Genomic DNA, 12743 nt, shown 5'->3' with positions numbered 1-12743 from the left:
TCACAGAGACGATGACAGTATGAACAAGACCTGATGAACCGCAAGACAGACAAAATCTCAGCAGGAAAAAGAATTAGGCACCAAGTCCCATCACTAGCCATGAATCTATTCCAAAATGATAGCAGCTGAGAGCGGAAACTCAATTTTCTTCAATAAAGTCACACTGGGCATAACAGCCTAGGGCAATCCCCACGAAACTAGCTGGGTATAAAGGAGGTGGGGATCTTTCTTCCAACCCCCAACTTGGACTGGGACAGAGCCAGTGCTCCAGACCCCTTCCCACACCCAAAGACAGCTTGACACCCAGGAGCTCCATCACAACCAGCCTTGCAAGTATGACACCTCACCACAATATCTGACCTAACTGGGAGCTCCAAGTGGCCCAGAAGAGGGGGTCCCTATTTGTCCTGCCCTACTGGGGACACCTTCTGGCCCTCAACTAGGCCAGGGGCAGACACTGCACTCCAGACCCTCTCCCACACCCAGAGGGTGCTTGACGCCCAGGAGCTCCATCACAGCCAGGCTCACAGGCTCACAGAATGGACTGGATCCACTCAGAGACAGCAAGACAAGTATACAGCTGAGACAACCAGAGGCAAGTACAAGAACATAGGCAACAGAAACCAATGCCACTTGGCCCCATCAGAACCCAGTTCTCCCACCACAGCAAGCCTGGATACCCTAACACACATGAAAAACAAGACTTAAAAAAATGGGGTACAGAGTTAAACAAAGAATTCTCACCTGAAGAATTTCGGATGGCGGAGAAACATCTTAAAAAATGCTCAACTTCATTAGTCATTAGGGAAATGCAAATCAAAACAACCCTGAGATTTCACCTTACATCAGTCAGAATGGCTAAGATTAAAAATTCAGGAGACAGCAGGTGTTGGCGAGGATGTGGAGAAAGAGGAACACTCCTCCACTGCTGGTGGGGTTGCAAATTGGTACAACCACTCTGGAAATCAGTCTGGCGGTTCCTCAGAAAACTGGGCACCTCACTTCCAGAAGATCCTGCTATACCACTTCTGGGCATATACCCAAATGATTCCCCAGCATGTAATAAGGATACATGTTCCACTATGTTCATAGCAGCCCTATTTATAATTGCCAGATGTTGGAAAGAATCCAGGTATCCCTCAACAGAAGAGTGAATGCAAAAAATGTGGTATATCTACACAATGGAGTACTATTCAGCCATTAGAAACAATGAATTCATGAAATTCTTAGGCAAATGGATGGAGCTGGAGAACATACTAAGTGAGGTAACCCAGACTCAAAAGATGAATCATGGTATGCACTCACTAATAAGTGGATATTAACCTAGAAAACTGGAATACCCAAAACATAATCCACACATCAAATGAGGTACAAGAAGAATGGAGGAGTGGCCCCTTGTTCTGGAAAAATCAGAACAGGGAAGTGGGAAGGGTTGGGTGGGAAAACAGGGGGAGGGAAGGGGACTGATGGGACTTTCGGGGAGTGGGGGTCCAGAAAAGGGGAAATCATTTGAAATGTAAATAAATATATCAATAATTTAAAAAAAAAAGAACAAAAAAGACTTCAACCTAAAATCTCATCTCATGAAGATGACAGAGGCTCTTAAGGAGGACATAAAAAACTCCTTTAAAGAAATAGAGGAGAATACAGGTAAGCAGGTAGAAGCCCTTAAAGAGGAAACACATAAAAAAAAAATCCCTTAAAGAACTATAGGAAAACACAATCAAACAGGTGAATGAATGGAACAAAACTATCCATGACTTAAATTGAAAATAGAAATAATAAAAACACTACAAAGGGAGACAACCTTTGAGGTGGAAAACTTAGGAAAGAGATCAGGAGTCACAGATGCAAGTATCACAAACGCAATAGAAGAGATACAAGAAAAAAAAAATCTCATACATAGAAGATACCAGACAAGACCTTAACACAACGGTCAAAGAAAATAAAAAGTGCAAAAAGCTCCTAACTCAAAACACCCAAGAAATTAAAGATGCAATGAAAAGACCAAATCTAAGCATAATAAGAATAGAAGAAAGAGAAGATTCCCAAGTCAAAAGACCAGAAACATCTTCAACAAAATCATAGGAAAAACAAACTTCCCTAACCTATAGAAAGAGATGGTCATAAACCTCCAAGAAGCCTACAGAGCACCAAATAGATTAGACCAGAAAAGCAATTCCTCTCATTACATAATAATCAAAACACTAAATGCACAGAACAAAGAAAGAATATTAAAAATGATAAGAGGAAAAAGCCAATTAACATATAAAGACATACCTATAAGACTTACACAAGACTTCTCAACAGAGACTCTAAAAGTCAGAAAATCTTGGACAGATGTCATGCAGTGCTGGCAACAGCAAACAATGACAGGGACCGCCTGCAGAAGGCCAGGATGGAGACATCTCAGAAGCTCGCAGCAGCTCCTTGTAGAAAAGGATGGTGTCTGGGACCCTGAGAAGCAGGACACACATCCCTCCAGGGGACCTGCCATCTGAAATAAGGGGCTGCCTGCAGTAGGCCTGGATGGAGACATCTTCGTAGCCCACAGCAGCTCTTTGCAACAACAGTTGTTGCCATTTCCCCTAACCTTAGCCCTGTACAACGCCTGTATAGATTTCATTTGTGCATGACTGTTTTTTCAGTTAGTCTTGGTGTGCATAATTATTCTATTATATCTGACTTTCTTACTTCTTTCTCCTTCTGCTCTGGCAAAGTCTGTGAAACTAGATGTTCCCTGGTGTAATGATTCTTAAACAATTAAAAATTGAAGCATGGGGCACAGCAGAGCACAGCACAGTCCTGATGGCCCAAGTGCATGCTGTGTGTCCTCATCATAGAAACAATGCAATGTTTCTAAGAAACTGCACAATCGTAGTTCCAGATTAATGCTTGACTTGCAAATAAAGTTTGATGAAATTATTAGAAAATTAATTAGAGCCAACATTGGGACCCCAAAGAAAGAAAAAAAAACTATTAAAGTTATGAAATAAGTTCTATACAACATTTGAGAGTGGTTCAAAGCTCAAAACACACATTGATCCTCACACAGTAATAGTGGGAGACTTCAAAACCCCAGTCTCAACAATGGAAAAATCATGGAAACAGAAACCAAGCAGAGATACAGTGAAACAAACAGAAGTTATGAACCAAATGGATTTAACAGATGTCTACAGAACATTTCACTCTAAAACAAAAATGTATAGATTCTTCTCAAAACCTCATAGTGCCTTCTCCAAAACTGACCATATAATCAGACACAAAACAAGCTTCAACAGATGCAAGAAGATTCAAATAATCCCATACTTTCTATCAGATTACCACAGACAAAGGCTGGTCTTCAATAACAACAAAAGAAGCAGAAAGCCCACATACTCATGGTAACTGAATAACTCTCTACTCCATGATAACTTGGTAAAGGAAGAAATAAAGAAATTAAAGACTTTCTATAATTTAAGAAAAATTAAGGCACAACAAACCCAAACTTACAGAACACAATGAAAGCAGTGCTAAGAGAAAACTTGATAGCATTAACTACCTTTTTAAAGTTTTTATTTATTTATTTATTTTATTAGATATTTACTTTATTTACATTTCAAATGTTATCCCCTTTCCTCGTTACTGAGTCCCTTTACAAAGAAATTGGAGAGATCCTAAACTTAACAACACAACTGAAAGCTCTAGAAAAAAAAGAAGCAAACACACCTTGAAGAGTCAATGGCAGAAAACAATCAAACTCAGAGCTGAAATCAACCAATTAGAAACAAAGAACACTATACAAAGAACGAACAAAACTAAGAGCTGGTTCTTTGAAAAAATCAACAAGACAGATAAACCCTTAACCAAACTAACTAAAGAGAATAGAGACAGTATCAAAATTAACACAATCAGAAATGCAAAGGTAGACATAATAACAAAAATTTAGAAAATTAAAAAAAATCCTACTACAAAAGTCTATACTCAACAAAACTGGAAAATCTAGATGAAATGAGTGATTTTCTACACAGATACCAGGTACTAAATTTAAATCAGTACCAGTTAATTTTCTAAACAGTTCCACAATCCTTAAGGATGTAGAAACACTCATTAATAGTCTCCCAACCAAAAAAAAAAAAAAAAAAAAAAAAAAAAAAAAAAAAAAAAAAAAAAGCACAGTGCCAGATGGTTATAGTGAAAAATTCCATCACACCTTCAAAGAAGATCTAATACTAATACTTCTCAAACTATTCCACAAAATAGAAACAGACATAATATTACCTAATTCAGTATATGATGTCACAGATAAGCTGATAACTAAGACACACAAAAAAATCAACAAAGAAAAATCAACAGACAAAATTTGTTTATAACTATCAAAGCAAAAATACTCAATAAAATTCTTAAAAGCTGAATCCAAGAACCCATCAAAATGCTCATTCTCCACAATCAAGTAGGCTTCATCCCAGGAATAAAGGGATGGCTCAATATACAGAAATCCATTAACATAATCCTGTATATAAACAAACTCAAAGGAAAAAACCCAAATGATCATCTCATAAGATGCAGAAAAAGCCTTCAAAAAATACAACACCCCTTCATATTAAAAGTCTTGGAAAGACCAGAAATTCCTGGCAGATACCTAAACATAATAAAAGCAATATACAGCAAACCAACAGCCAACATCAAATTAAATGGAGAGAAGCTTAAAACAATCCCACTAAAATCAGGGACAAGACTTGGCTGCCCCCTCTCTCCCTATTTATTAAATATAGTACTCACATTTCTAGCTAGAGAAATTAGACAACAAAAGGAAGTAAAAGGAATACAAAACAGAAAGGAAGCAGTCAAGGTATCACTATTTGCAGATGATATGATAATATACATAAGCGACCCATAAATTCTACCAGAGAACTCCTATACCCAATAAACAACATCAGCAAAGTGGCTGGATATAAAATTAACCAAAGCAAATCAGTAGCCTTTCTCTACACAAAGACAAAGGGGCTAGAAAGAAAATAAGGAACAACACCCTTCACAATAGTCACAAATAATATAAAATATCTTGGTTTAACTGTAACCAAGCGAGTGAAAGATGTATGACAAGAACTTCAAGTCTCTGAAGAAAGAAATCAAAGTAGACCTCAGAAGATGAAAAGATCTCCAATGCTCATATATACATATATATTATAATATATGTATATATAGTATATACTTATAATAAATGCATATATGTATATATATGACATAATATATGTATATATGTATATGTACATATGCATGTATGAATATAATATATAATATATGTCTATTATAAATGTTGAGATTGGTATGATTAAAAGTCTGTTTCTATTATGTATAAAAACCTACCATCCAAAAGGGAGAAAAAAATAAAGCATGAAGATATGAACTAATAATATTGTATTTAATAAATAAAAATAACAGCAAAATCAAATGAAAAATATAGGTAAAGAGTTCTGCTTTCCCCTCCACAATGATGGTGTTTGCACTGGGGTGAGGATACTCTGTGTCTCTTGGACATTGGTTTTTCTGGGTTGTTTTTGTTTGGGGTTTTTTTTTTTAAATTTATTTTTCTTCTCAAGCTATTCTCTTCCACTGAAAGTAAACCTTCATAGTATTTGGTTTTCTTTGTTGACGCTGTTTTGGTTTTGCCACACAAAAGGGATGTGGTTTGTGGATGGGACTGTGTGACCTCTCTGTCGGTACTAAACATTACCATCAGCAAGCAAGTGTAGATTCTGGCAACCTTAAGCACATACTACCATTTATTTTTCTTCATTAAAGCTAGCTACTCTCATGGCAACTTATGATTCACAGGACTCCTGATTCCTAGTAAAACATTTTCCCTTTAGCCTAAGTTTGTGGACATTATGGTTGGTTGGCTGTGATCAGTGGAGATATCCACACAGGATAAATCTTTCAAGTGTGGTTGGTTTATTTACACAAACATTCATTATATCACACGTTATAAGAGTTATCCAGAAATTTTACCAAGCATAGAATAGTTGATTGGACAGAAAATGTCACTGTGAGGTTCCACTGGGGAATTTTCTTCAGTGAGGATCCTTCAGGAATTTGAAGTTTCAACACAACATGTATCTTCCATGAAATCCTTCAGTTGTGACAGGCCGGGAGAATGGCACTGGCAGAAGTCCAGATGATACTCTAGAGCATTGGCCAGCAGCGAGTGATGACAGAAAGGCATGTGTGAACCCAATGGCAGTATCAGAATTTCAGCAGTCACTGATGCCAGGGCTACCCACAGAGGTCAAACACAAGTCCTCTTCCTAGATGATCAGAATCTCAGGGACAGTCCAGTGTGATCCTAGAGATCATTTCCAAAGGTCCAGTTTTATATTGTTTTATTGAGCATTAGCTGTCTTCTGTACATCGATGATGCTTTGCAGTCTAGTATATGCTTAAGAAACTCACTGGTAAATGGCACCATTCTTACCATTCTTCAGAGCTTAGAGACTCTGAATCCACTGCTTATTTAAGAAACAATGTGATAAAATTGCCCTCTGCAGATTCTATTTCAGAGGTTTAAGTGTTATTATAACACTTAAAGGCATCTTGCATGCTGACTCATGTTAATAGACCAAGTAAGATAGTGGTCAGTTTTCTTCATACATGTTATCCACAGTTATCCACTGTACAGTCCACTTCATTCTCAGTTATGGAATCTATGGTACTCAGTCCTATTATTGACTCTCATTGCAAAGCCATGTCCTGACCATTTGTGTTCCTGAGGGATTTGGGCATATGCATTTAAGTTTGAGAATTCTCCACATAAGCCCCCAATATTGACAATAGCCTTTCCAAAACACTCCATGTTTTCATAATTTTTAATTTTTTATTATCATATAATTACATCATTTCTCATTTTCCTTTCCTCCCTCCAAGTCATCCTTGCTTTTTTCAAATTCCTGGGATTTTGTTGTTGTTGTTGTTGTTGTTTTGTGTTTTGTCTACATTTTTAATTCCTTGTTGTTGCTATTTAAATTTATTCTGAACAGTATTTTACTATTTCTAATCTGAAGATTCTTCTTTTTGTCTAAGTTTCAAATAATGGTTCTACTAAAGCTATGTTTATTACCATAAAAATTATATTTTATATTGTGGCCATTTCAGTGATGTTTCAACAAATAAGGAATATTTTGTATTACAAAAAGCAGTTCATTTAAAAGATGCCTTGAACAAATACATTATTATATGAAATAATTGTTGGAAAAATTCTAAAACATTCACTAAAGTAATACAAATAAATCAGATTATTGGATCTCAACATGTAACTACAACAAAGAGAACATAACCAAAACTTACCCATTTATAACACAATTTCAAGAATTATGCAGTTCTTTTGCTGGCATAAATGTGATCACTGTTTATGTAAATCAATGTCTTTATTGTCAATTTCAAAATTGCCTTAAATCTTAAATACAACTTCTCACGCTTTTACCCTAAATTTCTTTACTTGTTCACTTATTTTGTTTAGTGAAAAGACCATAAAGTTAAAAAGCAGAATATCCCTCTTAAAATTTAGACAAAACTGAAATGTTAGAGATGTATTATTCTTAATTAACCTCTTATATATAATACTCTAATGCATATATAATTTGTGTACCTCTTCATTTGCTTGATAATTCCAATAAATAAAAACAACTAAATATTCATAAGTATTTGGTTACTGCATATCCTACCATTGGTAGTTACACCTGGGAAAATATATTTGGTACAATTTTTAAAAATACTATTTAGTAAATTTCAAATAACAGTGAATTACTCAATGTTTGCTACCATTTTTAAATGATACTTTGTAGTGTATATTAAACATTATTAAAATATTTTCCAACTTCTAGTATTTGCAATTTGAATCACTGTCAGTGGGGTGTTAGTTATTCTTAGTGTACAAAAGTGATAATGTTTAAAATACCTAACAAAACTTACGTACATATAAGACACACTAATTCAATTAACAGTTTATTATTAAACAGAAACAGAAACTTATTTTTCCCAAATATTAAATGAAAATAATTATTTAACCTAAAGGTAAAGCAATGCAATAATTTAGAGTTAAACTGGGTATTGGGGGACATGTCTTTAATCCTAGCACTTGGGAGGCAGAGGAACAAGGATCTCTGTGAATTCTAGGACAGCCAGAAATACACAGAGAAACCATGTCTTGAAACTACCCCTGAAATAAATAAATAAATAAATAAATAAATAAATAAATAAATAAATAATTTAGGGTTACACATTACTCTTAATGAATTTGATTATTATCACAAGCTATCCTTCTTAATTTAATTCTAATGATAACTTCTATGGACCTACTGAAACACAAATCATCTTGGCAACTCACCTTATAACGTTGTCTGGTTTTCAGGATTCTTGCACTAGCCTACAAATCATCATTGTCAGAAAGAGGCATCAAAATAGTGCTGCTCTGGTGATTAATGGTGGTTGATGCAAGAGGGAGATACTTATGCTCCTTAGTTGATGTGGTTGAGGGAGAAATCACACTCTATCTACATTTTCATATTTATATATACCAGGGCTTCTCTAATTCCAAACATTATAAATAGGTTTAGATGTGAAATAGAAATGGTGCAAGTTTGTGGAAAATGATGGTTTGGAAACATAAATTTATTTTCTATAGCAGTGCCAAATTCCTAAGGATCATAGAAATCCTGCTCATTTTTCGTGCTTTAGGTGGTATCTTGAGTTTCTGCTTGTGTATAACTGGCACCACAGCCCTTGATCACTCTTTAAGCTACCTTCCTTAAGCTGTATCTATCATTTGTTCTTCTTTTCTATTAACCTCATTATTCAACATCCCAACTAATTTTAAACAGTAAATCCCTCTATTAAACAATAAATCCTGTCATTTTTATAGAATCGTTTTTCCCCCCGGAAGCAATTATTTCCATTAACTCCCTTTTAAAGCTTCAAATGTAGTTTTATACATGCATAATACAGTATCACTGTTTGACAAGATCCATTGCACTTAATAATGAACAATTTAAAACTATAAAGAACGGGAAGGAGCTTCTGTACTAAAATTTAGGAACTTACTTCTCAGTTTTCTCAAGGCCGAATTTACTTCATGATTTCTCAAAGTATATATTACTGGGTTCATAAGGGGAGTGAATATGGTATAAAATACAGACAGGATCTTTTCTATCACAAAGCTATTTTGTGGCCACATATAGATAAAGATACATGGCCCAAAGAACAAGAAGACAACGATGAAATGGGCTGTACAGGTTGAAAGAGCCTTAGATGACCCTTTGGAAGAATGGTGCTTGATAGTAACCAGCACAATAACATATGAATTAAATAACAGAATGAAGCAAGACAATGCAATAATGCCACTTGTTGAAATCATAAAGAGACCAAGAACATAAGTATCCACACAAGACAACTGGAATACCACGGGAAGGTCACAGAAAAAACTATCTATCTTATTGGGGCCACAAAATGGTAATGTGAGGGCAAATATGACCTGACTCATTGAATGCATAATTCCCACAACCCATGAGGATACCACAAAGACAATACACACCTGGGGACTAATGATTGAGGCATAGCGCAGTGGTTTACAAATTGCAATATACCTGTCAAAAGACATGGCCATTAGTAAAATAATCTCAGTACCAGTGAACAGATGAAGAAAGAATATCTGGGCAATGCATCCATCAAAAGAGATTGTTTTATGGTCAGTTAAATAATCTATGATCATCTTGGGAGTGGCAAAGGAAGCAAGAGACATATCAATAATAGAAAGATTGGTAAGCAGGAAATACATGGCAGAGTGTAGGTGAGAGTCAGATATGACGATGAGGACTATGATGCTATTACTCACCATTGTTACCACATAAAAGATAGAAAACACTAGGAAGAAAAATATCTGTAATTCCCAGGAATTAGAGAGTCCAAGCAAAACAAATTCTGTCACAACAGACTTATTAGCAACATTCATCATCTGGATTCACAGGTAAAAGCTGCTTCATATAATATACTAACCTTTTTCTATATCTTATCAAATATGTTGACTCAAGAGAACATTATGCAATATTAGTGAGGAAACCGTCTTTAAATAAATGTACTGAAAACATCACTCTTTTCTTGCAGCAAATTCCAGTCAAATGCAAATAATATAAACAGAACTGCCATATATTTGTCCATCTGTTCATCTAAATCATAATGATGATAGCTAATGTTTTGTATGAACTTCTTTCATGCTGACAGTGAAACATATTTAGAGAAGCACACACTTGTATACAAGTATATGATGAGTCATTGCAAATGTAGTAATAAAGATATTCTTGTTGAAAAGTCAAATAAAAATATATCACATGTAAGGTATCTTAAGTAACACAACAGTACTTCATAGAACAGCTATAGAGAAGTCATAAAATATCCAAAGAACTGCTGACCTAATTATAAGTATGAGTTTCTTGGTTGAATCTTGGCAGACATACTGAGATAACTAGCTTTACTGGTACTGATAGGAAGGCTATCCTATTTACAATGGTACATGGGTGTCCAGTGGAAGGACATTACACCTTATAATCGATAGAAATGAATAAGCTATTTTTTACCACAATTTCACTCTTACTAAAATAAGAGTTTGTTCCTCCAATAAACATATGCAAGTATATAATTCAAAATTACATTTTTCCTAAAAGATAAATCACATATATTTTATAGGAAAGTATTTAAATATATATATATATATATATATATATATATATATATATATATATATATATATATATATATATATCTTTTGTCAATTTTCTGTTTGAATGCGCCTATGTTATATGCCAACAAACATATGTCATTTTATTGATAGGCTGGAAAAGGACCAGCAATTAAGTCTGTCAGAAGAGGTCTCTTATCATAAAACATTACTTACTAAATCTGTGGCAGAATACAGGCTCTCCAATTATGAAGTACTAAGTATGTTCTTTCTGAGTTTCCCCAGGAGGCAATTTTAAACAAAAATGAGTGACCTTGTTGAACCATTAGTTGTTTAGGAGCTGTAGATTTAAGTAAATATTGTAGGGAACTGGAAATTGACCAAGAAATCATCTTGCAAAGGGATTCATTAAAGAAACAAAGAAAGATAGCATTACCATGCTCACAAAGAGAATTTCAGAATCTTATGGGACTTTTGAAAGGCTGTTTTTACCTGGACATAAATGGTTTGGAGGACAGAATGGAAAATGGAAAAATCATTTTAAAAAGCAAATACCAAGCAAAGTAATCACAGCCCATGATTATTTAACCCTGTATGGAAGTAATGGGAAAAGTTAAGAGCATTCACCTCTACTTTAAGTAACCTTAGGCTCTTTGGGCATTTTGAACATCAATAAATAAAATAATTGGGAACGTGAAATGAAAGATATCCTGTATGGAAACTATTTTCCAGGGATCATGAGGAAAATGAACCTCATACAAAAGACAAATGTCTTGTAATGTTCTAACTATTACTAAATTGTAGAAATTGTTCAGACAATCTAAAGTCTTAATTTATGTATGGATTTACCTGAGTAATTATCAAAAAGAATTTCCTTTTTCTCAGAAAGAAACTTAAGGCAGATAATTATTAATTAAATAAGTATAATAGATAATTTTGACTAAGGTATTAATATGAATGTGACCATTAATAAAATGATAATTTTAAGTAACAATTGTTCTGGATAATTTCACTTGTCAAGTGGAAGTCCTTACAATAGAATTAATTTATTAAAATAAAATTTGGCAGGCTTTGAAGGTGGCTCAGTTAATAAAGAGTTGTTATGGATGAATAAAGACAGCTATTAGGGATTCATATAAATTTGGTCACAGTGGCACATAATTGTTATTTACAATCCCACTATTGGAAATACAGAGACAGGAGGGTCCCTGAGACGTTCTGGCCAGCCAATCTACCTGAAATTGTGAACTAGAGGTTTGATAAGAAACCCTGCCTCAAAAACTAATGCAGCAAAGTAATAAAGGATGACTTCAGCCTGATTTCCATATGGGGGCTTATATAAATATATATGCTTACGCACACATAAAAATGTCCACATGTATAGAACACATACATATTAACAAGTGAACAAATATACAAGTCAAAACAATTGGCAACATTTTTGTATGTGTCCATCCCCATTAGGGATTCTACTGTGCCTTGAAAGAGCACAGCTCCACTGTATTTACCAAATGTTTAGACAAATGGCCTAGTTCCTTGCTAAACAGAAGTGATAACTGTGACAGTTTGTCTCTTCACAACTATTCCATTTTATCTCTTTGCTCACAGGGCAAGTAGAATGAATATAAATAAAGAAGGGAGGTAATTATTCCGATGACCATGAAGCTAAAACATCATTAAGATGACATTTCAAACCTTGTTGTTCTATATATTGAACACCATGCAGATTATTATGTTCATCAGACTTTAGGTAAAGATAAATTCAATTAAATTTACATAGAAGTAAAAGAATTTATAATTACTGAAACAACATTTTAGAACAAATTTTCTATACTCATTTTTTTGTACTTCAAATACTTAATAAAAACCAAAAGTAATCAATATACTTACTATTTCCTGATACTATACAGGAAAAGCATAGAGGGGAAAAATGCATATTTTAAAATTTTATTTTATTTTATTTTCAATATTATAATATTATTATATAATTTCTAATTTCTGTTTCTTCCTGTACACCATTCCATATACCTTTGTAATT

At 34.3% G+C, this 12743-nt stretch overlaps 1 protein-coding gene across 1 annotated transcript; it reads right to left on the bottom strand.

The window, feature by feature from the left end:
* Window positions 1–9028: 9028 nt before the first annotated feature.
* Window positions 9029–9985, bottom strand: LOC127691231 (olfactory receptor 4K2). The gene has a single exon (XM_052190830.1). The coding sequence runs from the start codon at window positions 9983–9985 to the stop codon at window positions 9029–9031; it is 957 nt and encodes a 318-aa protein (XP_052046790.1).
* Window positions 9986–12743: the final 2758 nt, after the last annotated feature.

Source organism: Apodemus sylvaticus, chromosome 8 (genome assembly GCF_947179515.1).
Source record: "Apodemus sylvaticus chromosome 8, mApoSyl1.1, whole genome shotgun sequence".
Lineage (NCBI taxonomy): Eukaryota > Metazoa > Chordata > Mammalia > Rodentia > Muridae > Apodemus > Apodemus sylvaticus.
The sequence above is the reverse complement of the archived record's forward strand: the minus strand, read 5'-3'. Positions and strand labels throughout refer to the sequence as shown.